Source organism: Erpetoichthys calabaricus, chromosome 4 (genome assembly GCF_900747795.2).
Source record: "Erpetoichthys calabaricus chromosome 4, fErpCal1.3, whole genome shotgun sequence".
Classification (NCBI taxonomy): Eukaryota; Metazoa; Chordata; class Cladistia; order Polypteriformes; family Polypteridae; genus Erpetoichthys; species Erpetoichthys calabaricus.
This window is the reverse complement of record NC_041397.2, coordinates 309807346-309825710: the sequence shown is the minus strand read 5'-3', so window position 1 is coordinate 309825710 and position 18365 is coordinate 309807346. Positions and strand designations below refer to the sequence as shown.

The window sequence follows — 18365 nt, the reverse complement described above, 5'->3', positions numbered from 1 at the left end:
TTGATTATGTGACACAGGACAGAAGCAGCCGAATGAATTCTGAGGTGTTCAGAGACATACTGTCTGCTCAAATCCAGCTCAATGCAGTCAAATTGATTCATGATACAGATGGACAATGACCCAAAACATACAGCCAAAGCAACCCAGGAGTTTATTAAAGCAAAGAAGTGGAAAATTCTTGAATGGCCAAGTCAGTCACTTCATCTTAACCCAACTGAGCAGGCATTTCACTTGTTGAAGACTAAACTTCAGACAGAAAGGCCCACAAACAAACAGCAACTGAAAGCCGCTGCAGTAAAGGCCTGGCAGAGCATTAAAAAGGAGGAAACCCAACATCTGGTGATGTCCAGGAGGTCAAGACTTCAGGCTGTCATTGCCAGCAAAGGGTTTTCAACCAAGTATTAGAAATGAACATTTGATTTCCAGTGATTTAATTTGTCCAATTACTTTTGAGCCCCTGAAATGAAGGGATTGTGTTCAAAAAATGCTTTAGTTGCCTCACGTTTTTATGCAATCGTTTTGTTCACCCCACTGAATTAAAGCTGAAAGTCTGCACTTCAACTGCATTCGAGTTGTTTCATTTCAAATTCATTGTGGTAATGTACAGAAACAAAATTAGAAAGAAGTTGTCTCTCTTCAAATATTCATGGACCTAACTGTATGTACAAAACTCTTAAAGAAACACAGGGTTCAATTCTGGACATAACACTTCTTTTTTCTTTTACTTTTGGCGTCCATTGTAAAGCAGTTCAATGTGGTAAGAAGGTTAAGCAAATGGAGGGATAAAAGGTTACACAGCAGGGTTATACCACTTGGGTACGGGTCGCCATTTTATGAATTAACTAAAAGTGCGTACATATATTTATGAGAATTTACAAAGGTGTGGACAGAACCCTGACCACCCCAGAAGTACCACCAGCCCTCCAGGAAATCTCCCAGGGTTCCCCAAGGCCTCTCCACCCTTGATCACTCATGTTTTACAATGCTCTGTATTTTGAATCATTTTCTGCTGGTTTAGTGGTAAACAGTGTGAGCGACTAAAAACACAGAGAATAGCAATCAAGGGATCGGGGAATTCCACGTACAGTGAGAAACATAAGTATTTGAACACCCTGCCATTTTGCAAGTTCTCCCACTTAGAAATCATGGAGGGGTCTGAAATTCACATTGTAGGTGCATTCTCACTGTGAGAGACAGAATGGAAAAAAAAAATTCAGGAAATCCCATTCTATAATTTGTACAGAATTTATTTGTATTGCACTGCTGCACATAAGTATTTGAACACCTGAGAAAATCAGTGTTAATATTTGGTACAGAAGCCTTTGTTTGCAATTAATGATTCCCGTAGTTCTTGACCAGGTTTGCACACACACTGCAACAGGGATATTGGCCCACTTCTCCACACAGATCTCCTCTAGATCTGTCAGGTTCAGGGGCTGGCGCTGAGCAACAAGGAGTTTCAGCTCCCTCCAAAGATTTTCGATTGGATTTAGGTCTGGAGACTGGCTAGGCCACTCCAGAACCTTGATATGCTTCTTACAGAGCCACTCCTTGGTTATCCTGGCTGTGTGCTTCGGGTCATTGTCATGTTGGAAGACCCAGCCACGACCCATCTTCAGTGCTCTGACTGAGGGAAGGAGGTTGTTGCTCAAAATCTCACAATACATGGCCCCATTCATCCTCTCCTTAATACAGTGCAGTCGTCCTGTCCCCTTCGCAGAAAAGCACCCCCAAAGCATGATGTTTCCACCCCCATGCTTCACAGTAGGGATGGTGTTCTTGGGATGCAACTTCTCCTTCTTTTTCCTCCAAACACGGTGAGTGAAGTTTAAACCAAAAAGTTCTATTTTGGTGTCATCTGACCACATGACTTTCTCCCATGCCTCCTCTGGATCATCCAGATGGTGATTGGCAAACTTCAGACGGGCCTGGACATGTGATGACTTGAGCAGGGTAACCATCCGTGCAATGCGTGATTTGAAACCATGACGGCATAGTGTTCTACCGACAGTGACCTTTGAAACTGTGGTCCCAGCTCTCTTCATGTCATTGACCAGCTCCTCCGGTGTAGTTATGGGCTGATTCCTCACCTTTCTTATCACCTGTGATACTCCACAAGGTGAGATCTTGCATGGAGCCCCAGTCCGAGGGAGACTGACAGTCGTCTTTAGCCTCTTCCATTTTCTGACAATTGCTCCAACACTTGATCTATTTTCACCAAGCTGCTTGACAATAGCCCCGTAGCCCTTTCCAGCCTTGTGGAGGACCACAATTTTGTCTCTGGTGTCTTTTGACAGCTCTGTGGTCTTGCCTATGGTAGTAGTTGGAGTCTGACTGACTGTGGGGTGGACAGGTGTCTTTAAAGAGCTCAGACAGGTGCTACTAATTAAGATTACTAAGTGGAGTAGTGGTGGACTTCTTGAAGGCAGAGTAACAGGTCTTTGAGGGCCAGAATTCTTGCTGATTGCCAGGTGTTCAAATACTTATGTGCAGCAGTGCAATACACATAAATTCTGTACAAATCATACAATGGGATTGATTTCCTGAATTTTTTTTTTTACATTCTGTCTCTCACAGTGGGAATGCACCTACAATGTGAATTTCAGACCCCTCCATGATTTCTAAGTGGGAGAACTTGCAAAATGGCAGGGTGTTCAAATACTTATGTTCCTCACTGTATAATGTCTGAATTCCTGCGGTGGGCTGGCGCCCTGCCCGGGGTTTGTTTCCTGCCTTGCACCCTGTGTTGGCTGGGATTGGCTCCAGCAGACCCCTGTGACCCTGTAATTAAGATATTACGGGTTGGTTAATGGATGGATGGATGGATGTCTGGATCGTGGATCGGTTATTTGAGCTTGAAATACGGTCATACTGTAAACGGTACAAGAACACATTTGACAAAGACATGGAGTTTTCTGAGGTGTTTTATAGAGGAGCAAACAAGAAACACAGATGAACACACAATGGAACTGAGTTGGCAGGAAAAAAGGTGGAAGTGACGTCTTCTTCGGTGGACGGGGAAGACGTCACCAATGTGGGACCAGAACTGAGGAGACCACTACGGGACGGAGTGACGTCTTTGGTAGTGTAACCCGGAAGCGGAGAGAAGGCGTAGAGCCAGAAGTACTGTAGTCGTGTGGATCTGAGGTATTTTATGGTTGTTGTTCTTCCATTTTTCTGTTGATGAAAGAGAAAAGGCGTTAATCCTCTGTTCCACTCCCCTGTTGCTCGTATTTTCACGCTCGTTTGGGCCCTTTGGCTACCCCCTAAGTGCACATGTGTGACAACAGCTAAACTAAATGACACAGATTGGGAGGTCCTGACCTTACTACTGAATCACTAGAAGACCCCAAATAAATCACCTGACACTCCTGGCCATCATCTGCATAAAATATGTAACTTTACTATAGATTGTGAAAGGATGCACAGGAAAAGGTTTGGGGACAGCCGCCCGTATACTTGAAATAGGCTGCCAGGGTTTGGTTCAATGAATGAAAAGATCCTGACAGATATCAATCCAAAATTGAACAGTACAGACAGGCAAACATGTGATGGGGAGTGATGACATCAAGGCAGGAACTGAAAGTGACGTCTTCGGGCCCGCAACCAGAACTGAGGTCCTCGGGGGCCGGAAGCGGAAGTGACGTCCTCGAATCCAGGCGAAATTTCCTGCGGTTTGTCTGCTGATGAAAAAGGGAAAGGATCAGTGCACTCTGCCACCCCCTGGTGTGGCACGGAATTATCCCTTTGTGAGCCCTTCTGCTGTCTCCCATGCACACGTGTGTGACAAGATGGAAACCACTTAGCTTATTGTTAATCAATCAGCGTATTGTGTTGAATAAAAAGGTTTATTTTCTTGAATAACATTGTACTGGAGAAATGCTATTTCTTTTAGAGATTTTATGTACCTGTTTACAAAGAAAGGTTGCACACTAGTGTATAATCTCACATACAGTGCATCCGGAAAGTATTCACAGCGCATCACTTTTTCCACATTTTGTTATGTTACAGCCTTATTCCAAAATGGATTAAATTCATTTTTTTCCTCAGAATTCTACACACAACACCCCATAATGACAACGTGAAAAAAGTTTACTTGAGATTTTTGCAAATTTATTAAAAATAACAAAACTGAGAAATCCCATGTCCATAAGTATTCACAGCCTTTGCTCAATACTTTGTTGATGCCCCTTTGGCAGCAATTCCAGCCTCAGGTCTTTTTGAATATGATGCCACAAGCTTGGCACACCTATCCTTGGCCAGTTTCGCCCATTCCTCTTTGCAGCACCTCTCAAGCTCCATCAGGTTGGATGGGAAGCGTCGGTGCACAGCCATTTTAAGATCTCTCCAGAGATGTTCAATCAGATTCAAGTCTGGGCTCTGGCTGGGCCACTCAAGGACATTCACAGAGTTGTCCTGAAGCCACTCCTTTGATATCTTGGCTGTGTGCTTAGGGTCGTTGTCCTGCTGAAAGATGAACCGTCGCCCCAGTCTGAGGTCAAGAGTGCTCTGGAGCAGGTTTTCATCCAGGATGTCTCTGTACATTGCTCCAGTCATCTTTCCCTTTATCCTGACTAGTCTCCCAGTCCCTGCCGCTGAAAAACATCCCCACAGCATGATGCTGCCACCACCATGCTTCACTGTAGGGATGGTATTGGCCTGGTGATGAGCAGTGCCTGGTTTCCTCCAAACGTGACGCCTGGCATTCACACCAAAGAGTTCAATCTTTGTCTCGTCAGACCAGAGAATTTTCTTTCTCATGATCTGAGACTCCTTAAGGTGCCTTTTGGCAAACTCCAGGTGGGCTGCCATGTGCCTTTTACTAAGGAGTGGCTTCCGTCTGGCCACTCTACCATACAGGCCTGATTGGTGGATTGCTGCAGAGATGGTTGTCCTTCTGGAAGGTTCTCATCTCTCCACAGAGGACCTCTGGGGCTCTGACAGTGACCGTCGGGTTCTTGGTCACCTCCCTGACTAAGGCCCTTCTCCCCCGATCGCTCAGTTTAGATGGCCGGCCAGCTCTAGGAAGAGTCCTGGTGGTTTCGAACTTCTTCCACTTACGGATGATGAAGGCCACTGTGCTCATTGGGACCTTCAAAGCAGCAGAAATTTTTCTGTAACCTTCCCCAGATTTGTGCCTCGAGACAATCCTGTCTTGGAGGTCTACAGACAATTCCTTTGACTTCATGCTTGGTTTGTGCTCTGACATGAACTGTCAACTGCGGGACCTTCTATAGACAGGTGTGTGTCTTTCCAAATCAGGTCCAGTCAACTGAATTTACCACAGGTGGACTCCAATGAAGCTGCAGAAACATCTCAAGGATGATCAGGGGAAACAGGAGGCACCTGAGCTCAATTTGGAGCTTCATGGCAAAGGCTGTGAATACTTATGTACATGGGCTTTCTCATTTTTTTTATTTTTAATAAATTTGCAAAAATCTCAAGTAAACTTTTTTCACGTTGTCATTATGGGGTGTTGTGTGTAAAATTTAGAGGAAAAAAATGAATTTAATCCATTTTGGAATAAGGCTGTAACATAACAAAATGTGGAAAAAGTGATGAAGCGCTGGGAATACTTTCTGGATGCACTGTATGTAGAGTTGCAAATAAAGATTAAAATATTTCAAATAAGCCAAATTCTGTAAAATGTCAATTAGACACGTGCAGCAGCAAGTGCAGTGATGGGCCTTACAGTGGATTCAGACCCCTTTACTTTCCACACAACACTTTATTGTGTTGGAGATATAATTTTATATGAATATAGTTGTTCTACTACTAGCCTAGTGATCTACACTCCATTCCCACAATGATCAAGTGGCAATAAAGTGTTCAGAAAGCTTTGCAAATTTATTAAAACTTCAAAACTGAAATCTTCCTTCCTAGAAGCATTCAGACCCTTTGCTGTGTCACTCCACATTGTGCTCAGATGCCTCCTGTTTGCTTTAATTCTCCTTGAGATGTTTCTAGAATTCAATTGGAATCCACCTGTTGGCCAACTGAACTGGTTGGACTTCATTTAGAAAGGCACACAAGTACCGGGGTGAAGAAGGTCCCACCATTCACACTACATGTCAGGACAAAAACCAAACCATGAAATCCAAGGAACTCCCTGTAGACCAGTGTTCTCAAACTCTGGTCCTGGAGGGCCACAGTGACTGCAGGTTTTCATTCTAACCCTTACCTGCTTTTTGGTGCTAATTAACTTCTTTTGTATTTATTTTAATTGACTTGTTCTTAAAGACTCAGACCCCTCAATTGTTTCTTTTTCCTTAATAAGCAGTAAAACAATAATGAGATATAAAATGAGCCAAAACACGACCAGCAAACTGTGTCCATCACACAATATCTGAAAATCAAGGAGGTCTCAGGAATGTTGATCTGCTCAGGTCCACAAAACATTTTAGGCAGTGCTCTTAGAAAAGAGAAAATAAATAATTTTGGAAATGTATGCCATTGCACAGGTGCTGCATCAGGTGGTCCTGTGCTGAATGTACACTGCGGCTGACCCTCAGTGTCAAAAATTTATCATAATCAAGGAAATCAAGAAGGGGGCAAAGACATGTTCATAACTCTTGTGGACCACCAGGGCGCATACAACCCGACACAGACAGGGAGACACAGGTTCTAGTCCAACACACGTGGTTTATTTACAGTTGGGGCTCATTTTCTCTCTCCCCACGGCACAGTATCCAAGCACAATTCACACGCTTTTACTCTTCTTCTTGTCTCTCTTCCTTGTTCTGTCTCTCCACCTCCACTCCCTCTCAGGTAAACTTTGTTCACCTCCTCCTGACTCTGGAGTGTTCCTTGTGGCTCATCAATATTACTGTTTTTTATGCCACTTCCAGTATATCTGAAATGCAGCTGCAAGAATTATTACAAAAGCAAGAAAATATGAAGACATAACTCCAGTGCTAGAGTCGTTACACTGGCTCCCGGTTAAGTTTAGGGCAGATTTCAAAATCTTCCTTTTAGCATATAAATCCTTAAATGGCCGAGGTCCAGCTTACTTGTCTGAGCCTATCATGACTTACAAACCTGTGTGCACATTAAGATCTCAAGATGCAGGTCCGCTTATCATTCCAAGAATTAATAAAATAACAGTGGGAGGTCGAGCTTTTAGTTACAGGGGGCCCTAAACTTTGGAATAGTATGCCCGCTGCTATAAGAGATACCCCTTCAGTCTCAGCTCTCAGATCTCACTATTTCAGTTTAGCACACCCTGAATAGAGCTGCTGATTACCCGTACAGACTTCATCTCTGTTGTTGGTCACTAGCACTAAAACATAAGTAATAATAATTCATTACATTTATATATGCGCTTTTCTCAGTACTCAAAGCGCTATCCACACAGGGAGGAACCCGGGAAGCGAACCCACAATCTTCCACAGTCTCCTTACTGCAAAGCAGCAGCACTACCACTGTGCTACCTGTAACATGGCAGTTATCATTTGTTACTAACTCTCACCTATTCTGTTTCTCTTCTCAGTACTCACATGTGGCACTTGGTGCCACGGCCCACCTGCCAAGTTGTTTGCCTGCCTAAGGAAAAGTCATCTCTGATGGAGGATCTCAAGAATCATTGGGTAGAGGGGTCCTGTTATTGGATTGGCTGGGCCAGCGCTGACTCAGCCGTGGAATGGACAAATGGGGGAGGCAGCTTGATGGCCGAGGTCTCCAGGACACTAAACAAATCCAAATCATATTATGTGATATCATCTATTGTTAAATTCAGCTCTGTACTTGTAATATTTCTATTGTATTGAGGATGACTTGTGCTCTGTTCTGTGTATTGTATATTTTTTGACACTCATTGCACTCTGTAAATAAAGAAAACAAAAAAGATGTCAGGAACCTGCTATGAAAAATCCAACACACTTTAATACCGGGGTCTCCAATTCTGGTCCTGACTGCTTCTGTGGCTATAGGTTTTCATTCTAACCTTTTCATTAATTACTGACCAGTTTGCATTGCTATTTGACTCTTTTTCCCCTCATTTTATTTTTTTTAAGACTCATTCCTCTCAGTTATTTCATTTGTTTCCTTAAATGGCACCCAAAATGTAACAAGTGGTAAAGTAAGTCAACAGATGACCAGCTAAGTTGGCGCCTCCAACCATTTTCTTTAATAGAAGACAATTATTGTTAATCAAACCTGCTAGTTAATTCCATGAGGGCTTGTTGCTGCTCTCATTCTGCCACAGCAGACATTTCCAAAACTTTCCTCTAAGAACACTGTCAGAAAGTATTGTGGAGCTGAGTAGACCACCATTACTGAGGAAGACACTATAAAGACCTGTGAGGCAAAAGAGACTGGCCACGGGGCGTCTCGTGGGTCTTTTAAGTGTCTTCCGAGAACTTCTGAGAAGATCACATCTTGTCGCCCTGCTTTTCCTTTCCAGGATTTTGTTTTATAATAGAGAGATATGATGCACACAGGCTAGCTGGTCATATGTTGACTCGTTTTGTATCTCATTTATTTTTGGCTGCTAATTAAGAAAAAAGAAACAATTGAGGGTACCGAGTCTTAAATAGCGATTAGGGTTAGGGTTACAATTAAGGCAAAAGAGTTAATTAGTGTAACAGTTGAGGTTGTTATCGACCTCTCGAACCCTCAGGTACCACGCCAAACACCAGGTAAAAGTCCAAGACTATTTATTTTTATGATAATAATGTGCACTAAGCACCCTCCACTCCACACTATACATACAACAATCAATAATCAATAATCCAACACAATAACCACTCCTCCTCTCCCAGACACTTTGCCACCCTTCCTCCCAGCTCAGCTCAATGTCTGGGCTTTCCCAGAGTCCTTTTATACCCCCTGACCCGGAAGTGGTTCCTGCCCAACAATCCACAAGTCCTCATTACTTCCGAGTCAGAGTAAAAGTCCTTTTCTTCAACTTGGAAGCACATCATTCCTTCTGGTCATGTGATCATGACGCACTTCCGGGTTATAGGGCAAGTAAGAGTCTGACAGCCTCCCTACAGCAACTCCTGGTGGTCCACAAGGTATCCAGCAGGGCTGTGTATACAAACTACAAGGTCCATAAGGCCCTGCTGGAATTCGGGGAACCTCCATGCTGTTGGGAGGGCTCCACCTGGCGGCCTGGAGTTGTGGGCCGGAATATTTAGCCGGCCATCCATCACATTAGCATCAAAAACAGGTAATTAATTAACCCCTTTAATGGGGTCCGAAGATGGCGCTGAATCGGGGAGAGCGTCTATGGACACAATTCCTTCGGTTCTGTGTTCTGCATGGTTCTGCCGTCTGGTGTGGTTGTTTTGAACTCGGTGGTCATAGTGGCGGAGGTACAGACATCCTTCACTTGGGTGAAAGTTTTATGGTAGTTTTGAGACCAAAGAACCCCTAACGGTACTTTTTCTTTCACTTGCCCTCCATCAAATTTCTAAGGGAAAAGGATTTAGTTGTGGCATTTATTTTTAGTGGACGAACGTCTTTCTTTCAGCAGTGTACCTTTGCAGTTTTCATCGTACGCAGAGCGTGTTTCTTTGATTACCGCTCTTATGTTGCGAGTGGTAATTCAGTTAGTAGCTTTGCCCGTGTTTTATGTTTCTTTTTTGAGATTTGTTCCTTCTGTGTACCAATTAGACGCTTGTTATCGATTATTTGATAATGAAACATATAGTGACGCCGGACCAGTTTCTCCAAAGATGTATAAAATCGAGCCTTTCTTTGACCACTGCTTTTGAAAATTTTTGGGATAGTTAAACTCCAGAGTTAGATTTTTCGATCGATGAAAGTTTATTGCTATGGAATGGCCATCTAGGGTGGAAGGTATACATTCTGAAAAAAAAGATCACATTTTGGGATAGGATCCTCTATAAATAAGCTTTGTGAGACAAAAAGTGGATGTGTGTGGAATAGGATGATGTACACGGGAAAAGATACCGAACTTGCAAACGATGTAGGAGGGGTTGATGTGCGTATTTTTACAAAACCATCGTGGATTGTGCTAACACTTGTGGAGAAGCTACTGCATCAGGGTTATCTGATAAGACTAGACAATTACTACAGTAGTCCCGAGCTGTTTGAATGTTTGAATTCGATGGAAACTGACGCGGTAGAAACAGTAAGATCAAAGGATCTGCCAAAATCTGTGATGTCGAAAAAATTGAAATTGGGAGAAGTTGCCGCTGCTTTCTGAAATAAGTCGATGGCTTTGAAGAGGAAGGATAAGAGAGATGTTTGCACGCTTAGCGGACGTCTCATAAGAGATGTGCAGTGTGTTTGTCACGCAAGCAGAGGAGGGAAACGATATACGGCGGCGGAGACTGCAATGTTCCACTCTGCGCTGCTCCGCACGTATCACTGGAATAATAAAAGAGTAAATAAATCTACAACTAAAAAACTAGAATGAAATTAGCTTATTGTTGCTAAGAAAACATTGTTTAAGTAATTTTGTTTGTAGTTTAATTTTAATTAGACAATTTTCCAGCAAAATTCAACCATTTCTATCAACAGATAAAAACCCTCCACCAGGGGACTGACTACTGAAAAAAAAGGGGCCCCCATTATAGGGGTTAAGAAAAGTGTTAGAACGAAAACCTGCAGCCACTGTAGCACTCTACAGCCAGAGCTGGAGACCCCTGCTTCAATGGCTTTCTTCACCTAAAATGACTTTTAAAGAAAAATGCATTGAAAGCAAAACAAGTGCTCCAAAAAAGTCAAATGAAGCTGAAATAAATTCCAACTAAACTTGCCTCCCTTTATGAGGATGTCATAGCCACTGAGCTGGGACAGCAGCAGTAACCCGCCATGCGAGGAGCCACATGACTAAAACCAACAACTCTAATTGACCCTGCTGGCTAACGTCTCTGAGGATCCAACGATAAAGTGACACAGGAGGGAACGTGAGCGCCATGTCAGAGAAAATAAAAGGCATTTTCCATCTGGAATAAATTAGAGGCTGAGTCTTCTCCCTCACAAGGGTCCCAGGATCTTTTGAGACCCTCACAAGGAGGAAAGTTTTTAAACAGCAAGAACGTAAACAAAATCAAATCATTGAACACCGGCATGAGGGACTGGAGGATTGGAGAGATAACATTAAAGAAGTAGAGCACAGCTACAGACACAAAGCAACGGTAACGTCTTTAATTTATTATACATTTAAACGGTAATGTCTATAATTTATAAATTATAAAAGGATTTGATGTAAATACTGTGGACGCACATATTAATGGTGATCTGTAACATACTCAACGCAAAAAGAAAAAAAACCTTGATCTCCAGACATGTTGTAGTTATGTGGACTTGTGGAATAGCTAAGAAAGAAAGAAAGAAAGAAAGAAAGAAAGAAAGAAAGAAAGAAAGAAAGAAAGAAAGAAAGAAAGAAAGAAAGAAAGAAAGAAAGAAAGAAAAATATTAACTCAAATCACACAAAGTCAGTTTGGTGTAAGAGTGAAAGGCACTATATGGAAAGAAAGAAAGAAAGAAAGAAAGAAAGAAAGAAAGAAAGAAAGAAAGAAAGAAAGAAAGAAAAATATTAACTCAAATCTCAAAGTCAGTTTGGTATAAGAGTGAAAGGCACTATAAAGAAAGAAAGAAAGAAAGAAAGAAAGAAAGAAAGAAAGAAAGAAAGAAAGAAAAATATTAACTCAAATCTCAAAGTCAGTTTGGTATAAGAGTGAAAGGCACTAGAAAGAAAGAAAGAAAGAAAGAAAGAAAGAAAGAAAGAAAGAAAGAAAGAAAGAAAGAAAGAAAGAAAGAAAGAAAGAAAGAAAAATATGAACTCAAATCTCAAAGTCAGTTTGGTATAAGAGTGAAAGGCACTATAAAGAAAGAAAGAAAGAAAGAAAGAAAGAAAGAAAGAAAGAAAGAAAGAAAGAAAAATATTAACTCAAATCACACAAAGTCAGTTTGATATAAGAGTGAAAGGCACTATATAGAAAGAAAGAAAGAAAGAAAGAAAGAAAGAAAGAAAGAAAGAAAGAAAGAAAGAAAGAAAGAAAAATATTAACTCAAATCTCAAAGTCAGTTTGGTATAAGAGTGAAAGGCACTATAAAGAAAGAAAGAAAGAAAGAAAGAAAGAAAGAAAGAAAGAAAGAAAGAAAGAAAGAAAGAAAGAAAAATATTAACTCAAATCTCAAAGTCAGTTTGGTATAAGAGTGAAAGGCACTAGAAAGAAAGAAAGAAAGAAAGAAAGAAAGAAAGAAAGAAAGAAAGAAAGAAAGAAAGAAAGAAAAATATTAACTCAAATCACACAAAGTCAGTTTGATATAAGAGTGAAAGGCACTATATAGAAAGAAAGAAAAAAAAAAGAAAGAAAGAAAGAAAGAAAGAAAGAAAGAAAGAAAGAAAGAAAGAAAGAAAAATATTAACTCAAATCTCAAAGTCAGTTTGGTATAAGAGTGAAAGGCACTATAAAGAAAGAAAGAAAGAAAGAAAGAAAGAAAGAAAGAAAGAAAGAAAGAAAGAAAGAAAGAAAGAAAGAAAGAAAGAAAAATATTAACTCAAATCTCAAAGTCAGTTTGGTATAAGAGTGAAAGGCACTAGAAAGAAAGAAAGAAAGAAAGAAAGAAAGAAAGAAAGAAAGAAAAATATTAACTCAAATCACACAAAGTCAGTTTGATATAAGAGTGAAAGGCACTATATAGAAAGAAAGAAAGAAAGAAAGAAAGAAAGAAAGAAAGAAAGAAAGAAAGAAAGAAAGAAAGAAAGAAAAATATTAACTCAAATCTCAAAGTCAGTTTGGTATAAGAGTGAAAGGCACTATAAAGAAAGAAAGAAAGAAAGAAAGAAAGAAAGAAAGAAAGAAAGAAAGAAAGAAAGAAAGAAAGAAAGAAAAATATTAACTCAAATCTCAAAGTCAGTTTGGTATAAGAGTGAAAGGCACTATAAAGAAAGAAAGAAAGAAAGAAAGAAAGAAAGAAAGAAAGAAAGAAAGAAAGAAAGAAAGAAAGAAAGAAAGAAAGAAAAATATTAACTCAAATCTCAAAGTCAATTTGGTATAAGAGTGAAAGGCGCTAGAAAGAAAGAAAGAACAGAAAGTAAGTAAGTAAGTAAGTAAGTAAGTAGAGAAGATGACCGTGGCAGCACTTAATATTTTAGAAGTAATTAGTTTAATAGTGTTTGCATGTATTTGCGTATATATTTTAGAATCAATACAACATGCAGTGCCTATGAAACGTATCCACCCCGCTCGATGTTTTCACTGATTTATTATTATACAGCATGGATTCACAGTGCATTTAATTTGGCTGTCTGATCAACAGAAAAAGACTTTTAATGTAAATGCGCTTTCAAGACTAACAACACATGCTGGTTCTCTGATGACATTATAGAAAAAGACGTAAATTCTTAATGGAATTGTCCCCGTGTCACATCAACACACTGATTACAGTTGAAAGTAACAGTCTTCAGAAATGATGGTGGTTGTCTTCTCGTTAAATAAAAACACAGCACATGTTAAAAGTGAAAAGGGTGATCAGCTCTGTATTCATTTGTGAGTGGATTGATTATAAGTCGTCCACAGCAATTGTACCAAGCAATATTTGTAAAACTAGCTCAATATGAAAATTTAAAAATGCATGTGTGTGTGTGTTTGTGCGTATGTGTGTGTGTGGGTGTGTGGGTGTGTGTGCGTGTCTATGTCTTTGCTTTACTGCATTGTGCTTTCATGTCTCTGTCTGTCCTCTGAACTCAGCTGCATTTAAAGACTCGAGCTGCAGACCTCCAGCGCCCATTGCCATTGAGGTGGTTGTCACCTTACGTTATACGTCAGTGATACGCCTGATTACACTACAGCTAAGATTAGGGTTGGGAGAGGGTCATCTGACTCAAGACGAATAAACCATGTGACGAAAACCTGCAATCCAATTGGCTGCTCAGTGGAGCAACTGAATCGCAGAGATACAGAAGTCTGCAACTGGACCTACTGAACTTTGCAATCCTTCGTTAAGCTCCTTATTTTTAATTTTGCCATGGAAAAGTGTACATCCATACTGAATGGATCAAGTTTAAATAATAAATGTTAATAAGAGACTGTCAAATAAATTCTTTAGAATCTGATTTCCACTGGGCTCTGAATTTTTCACTACAACAGTTATACTGCTAGCCACGGGGTTTATCATAAGTTATCCTGCCTACTATACTAAAACATCTATCTATCTATCTATCTATCTATCTATCTATCTATCTATCTATCTATCTATCTATCTATCTATCTATCTATCTATCTATCTATCTATCTATCTATCTATCTATCTATCTATCTATTATATAGTGCCTGTCATCTATCTATCTATCTATCTATCTATCTATCTATCTATCTATCTATCTATCTATCTATCTATCTATCTATCTATTATATAGTGCCTTTCACATCTATCTATCTATCTATCTATCTATCTATCTATCTATCTATCTATCTATCTATCTATCTATCTATCTATCTATCTATCTATCTATCTATCTATTATATAGTGCCTTTCACATCTATCTATCTATCTATCTATCTATCTATCTATCTATCTATCTATCTATCTATCTATCTATCTATCTATCTATCTATCTATCTATCTATTATATAGTGCCTGTCATCTATCTATCTATCTATCTATCTATCTATCTATCTATCTATCTATCTATCTATCTATCTATCTATCTATCTATCTATCTGTCTGTCTGTCTGTCTGTCTGTCTGTCTGTCTGTCTGTCTGTCTGTCTGTCTATCTATCTATCTATTATATAGTGTCTTTCACATCTATCTATCTATCTATCTATCTATCTATCTATCTATCTATCTATCTATCTATCTATCTATCTATCTATCTATCTATTATATAGTGCCTTTCACATCTATCTATCTATCTATCTATCTATCTATCTATCTATCTATCTATCTATCTATCTATCTATCTATCTATCTATCTATCTATCTATTATATAGTGCCTGTCATCTATCTATCTATCTATCTATCTATCTATCTATCTATCTATCTATCTATCTATCTATCTATCTATCTATCTATCTGTCTGTCTGTCTGTCTGTCTGTCTGTCTGTCTGTCTGTCTGTCTGTCTGTCTGTCTATCTATCTATCTATCTATCTATCCATTATATAGTGCCTTTGACATCTATCTATCTATCTATTATATAGTGTCTATCTATCTATCTATCTATCTATCTATCTATCTATCTATCTATCTATCTATCTATCTATCTATCTATCTATCTATCTATCTATCTATCTATCTATCTATCTATCTATCTATCTATCTATCAAAGGTCAAAACTAGAAGATTAAAAATCGAGCAAAGATGTAAGACAGTCAAAAATGTTAGCAAATAGGGCAGAATCACAAAAGATCAAATGAGAAATGCTTAAAGCAATGGATGGAGAAAAGGGTTTTGAATCTGTAACTTGGATGAGGAGGTGGATTTCAGATGACCTTTTAACCCATGACATTGATTACCCAGAGGTCACAACCTCTGAGGTCACACAGCTGGAAACGCGAGGAGCAATTATAACAATACAGCGGTGATTGTTAAAATACAAGATGGCAACCAAAACATTTAAACAACTCCAAACAGAATGAAAAATTAACATCAAAAATGAATTCTATGGCCTCACACCGTCCCAAATGAAGTGTCAGATCATACAAATTGTTTGAAGTAAACACCTATAAAATACATCCAGAAACACAGTCAATGATAAAGGCCAAAAACATGCAGAAAACAAAAATTGGGACGAGACCTCTACCACAACATGAAAGTACATCACTACCATAAAGAAACTGATTCTTCTTCTCTTTTTCTTTTTGATTGTTTTCTAGCTAAACTGAGGAGCCTGTAAAGATGCCTAACGCCACCATCTATGTGCCGGAGTTCGTTCTGCACTGCGCCATTGAAGAGGACAAGATGACTTTTACCATCGTGGCTCTTGCCCTGATCTACGTGGTGACTCTCTTTGGAAATCTGCTGGTGATTGTGGTCATAATATTAAACCCTCATCTCCAGAACCCCATGTTCCTCTACATTTTCACCCTAGCAGTGATCGATGTGGTGAACAGCACCAACCTCATCCCTCAAATGCTGGCCATCCTGGTGTTTAATGACACCATTGTCCCTTACGGGCCCTGCTTGTTTCAGGTCTCGGTGGTGTACCATCTTGGGTTAACGGAGGGAATTCTTTTCCCTGTTATGGCATGTGATCGCTATTTAGCAGTTGTGTACCCCCTAAGATATCCTTCCATTGTTACAAATAAGACGACTGGACTCACCATCTTACTAGTGAATATATTAGCTGCTGCCATTCTCGTCCCATACATGGTGTTTGCTAGAGAACTTTCTTTTTGTCGCACTAACGTCTTGCCCTACTGTTTCTGTGATTTTGTTACAATGATTCATATTTCTTGTACAGAAGACCCAAGGCACCTTGCTCTCTTGTCCAGCACCACAATCGTCACTGGTATAGGCGGTATGGGAATCTGTCTCCTTTCCTACATCAGAATTGTGGTAGCCGCCCTGAAGATCTCCTCAGTAGAGGGTAAGAAGAAAGCTTTGAGCACAACGGTCACACACCTTTTAGTTGTGAGTCTCTTCTACGTACCACTCATGATTTCTTATATATTGCCAGGATTAGGAGTGCAGGTATCTGCTGAAGCTTACAACGTGTTGGTCATCATAGCCATTATGGTACCCCCTATGATGAATCCTATCATCTACAGCTTCAGGAACAAGGAGATCAAAAGCAGCATTTACAGGCTGTGGACAGGGAAGAGAGTGAACCCCGACAGCTATTAATGAAAAGGTGGACAGTTCAATGTTTTCATTATGTTTTGCCCACCATGAGTGAGTGGGTTAAGAGTTTTTACTTTAGAAACACAGAATGAATAAGTATACCTGATTGAAATGTTTGAAAATTAAGGACACGATGAGCTATGAACAATGCAAATTAGCCGAGTTAACAAAATTATTCTGTTTAGAGAACTGGCCGGCAATGGCATTAGCCAACACACAATTCCATCGAGACACCATAGCTGAGTGATTAGATTTGATTTGATTATATTAGGTATACCTTATTGATCCCCAAGGGCTAATTTAATTTCATGCCAGAGCAAAACAAAAACCATCTTCGTCTTCTTCTTCTTCTTCTTTCGACTGGTCCCGTTAGGGGTTGCCACAGCAGATCATCTTCTTCCATATCTTTCTATCTTCTGCATCTTGCTGTCATACTTCCATCACTTTCATGTCCTCTCTCACCACATCCATAAACCATCTCTTAGGCCTTCCTCTTCTCCTCTTGCCTGGCAGCTCTATCCTTAGTACCCTTCTCCCAATATACTCTGCATCTCTCCTCTGTACATGTCCAAACCAACACAGTCTCGCCTCTCTTTGTCTCCAAACCGCCTAAACTGAGCTGACCCTCTAATGTCCTCATGTCTAATCCTGTCCATCCTCGTCACACCCAATGGAAATCTTAGCATCTTAGCTGGTCTCACTATTGTCCTGTAGACCTTCCCTTTCAATCTTGAGCAAAACAAAAACCATCAAAACGTAAAATACACAGACATTGACTCAAATTACGATATAAAATAATTGAATTAAAAACATCATAGAGTACAATAAATTTTATTCTAAAAAATAACTAGTACATTGAAGTATGCACTACTTTCCGTTTTCTTCTCGTTGGAGTGAAGGATGACATGTTGGGAAGAAGCATTGGACTACCGAAAAGACTCCAAGAGATCTACCTTATTACACCGTAGAGAAGGGGTCTCCAACACGTCACCACAAGGCAAAACAAATAATATAGTGTATCCAAAGGTTCTGGAATGACCACTTATACTACCTATAACAATAAAATGTCAATCAGAAAACTGTTTGTTCTATTTCTATGTTCTGTTTCTTTCATTTGGGAAATTCACCGGTTATACATTCCCAGGCAACGCTGGGTACTCCTGCTAGTTAATATTATAATTATTATTATTATTATTACTACCATTTTGTTCTTCTATTCGTGATTCAAATATTCCATTGTTTCAACTTCACTGTCATAAAAATTTAAATAAATAAACTACAAACAGATAAAATTAATAGACAGTGCAAAACCTATTCTTGTCCCATCGTAAGGTGGAGCCGATTTGTTAAACTACTAGAATTGTCATGGCTGCCATTACATATTCAGTTATTCTACATACAATGTGAATTAATTAATTAATTAATTCGGTATGTGAATTTCACCTTGGGATTAATAAAGTATCTATCTATCTATCTATCTATCTATCTATCTATCTATCTATCTATCTATCTATCTATCTATCTATCTATCTATCTATCTATCTATCTATCTATCTATCTATCTATCTATCTATCTATCTATCTATCTATCTATCTACAA

The 18365-nt window shown here is 39.6% G+C and overlaps 2 protein-coding genes across 2 annotated transcripts in view; one reads left to right on the top strand and one right to left on the bottom strand.

Moving 5' to 3' along the window:
- dnajc28 (DnaJ (Hsp40) homolog, subfamily C, member 28) overlaps nucleotides 1-18365 on the bottom strand; it is a 1235492-nt gene that overhangs the window by 951160 nt on the left and 265967 nt on the right. The gene's annotated exons all lie outside the window — the stretch shown is intronic.
- LOC114643315 (olfactory receptor 13G1-like) lies at nucleotides 11038-17106 on the top strand. The gene is made up of 2 exons (XM_051925934.1): nucleotides 11038-11108; nucleotides 15799-17106. Exon 2 carries the CDS (start codon nucleotides 15821-15823, stop codon nucleotides 16766-16768), a length of 948 nt encoding a protein of 315 aa, XP_051781894.1. The 5' UTR covers nucleotides 11038-11108; nucleotides 15799-15820; the 3' UTR covers nucleotides 16769-17106.